This window comes from Penaeus monodon, chromosome 30 (assembly GCF_015228065.2).
Source record: "Penaeus monodon isolate SGIC_2016 chromosome 30, NSTDA_Pmon_1, whole genome shotgun sequence".
Lineage (NCBI taxonomy): Eukaryota > Metazoa > Arthropoda > Malacostraca > Decapoda > Penaeidae > Penaeus > Penaeus monodon.
This window is the reverse complement of record NC_051415.1, coordinates 8107190-8107829: the sequence shown is the minus strand read 5'-3', so window position 1 is coordinate 8107829 and position 640 is coordinate 8107190. Positions and strand designations below refer to the sequence as shown.

At 38.6% G+C, this 640-nt stretch overlaps 1 protein-coding gene across 1 annotated transcript in view; it reads right to left on the bottom strand.

Moving 5' to 3' along the window:
* LOC119592339 overlaps positions 1-640 on the bottom strand; it is a 39276-nt gene that overhangs the window by 10304 nt on the left and 28332 nt on the right. Inside the window, 1 exon segment of the mRNA XM_037941166.1 lies at positions 426-599. Coding sequence (XP_037797094.1) covers positions 426-599 — 174 coding nt within the window.

Here is a 640-nt window from a genome sequence, read left to right as displayed (position 1 = left end):
AAAAATGTGTTGCTGCTCATCTTCTTTTATCAAAAATTTCTTTCCGTTTTTCTTTTTCTTATACAGAAAACCCTTCTCTTTTTTTGGGGGGGAGTAAATATAGGTATAGAGTAAAAAAAAAATCTGAGAAACATATATACACCTTTAAACCCACTGGAAATATCATATCCCTGGATGAAAATATAAAACACCAGAATGATGTCAAGCTAAGATTCAAAACAACAATGCTTCGTTAAATCTCCGAATCATATACTGGAGAAGCCTCTTAGTGGCATCGGATGAAACAATGAAACTAAGCCATTTAATTCCTTTGGCTATACCTAGATCTAATTCCACATCATACCATGAAACATGAAAAATAATAATCAAAACAATAAATCAAGAGAAATCAAAACACGGAAAAGGAACAACATGGGATTACATACACAAATCAAGCTGAGCAAAATTTGAAGGAGGGTCATCCTATTCAGAAGTCCGTAGCGCTCGATACCCCAGGCCAGGAACTGCGGGGTCGTGACCTCGTACCCGTGCACACCGAGGTCAACAGCCTGGTACGTGGCGTTCACTTCACTGGTTTGGTTGTACTGATATTGCATCTGTTGGAGGTATTGTTGCATTGGTGATACTGGTGGGTGGGTAT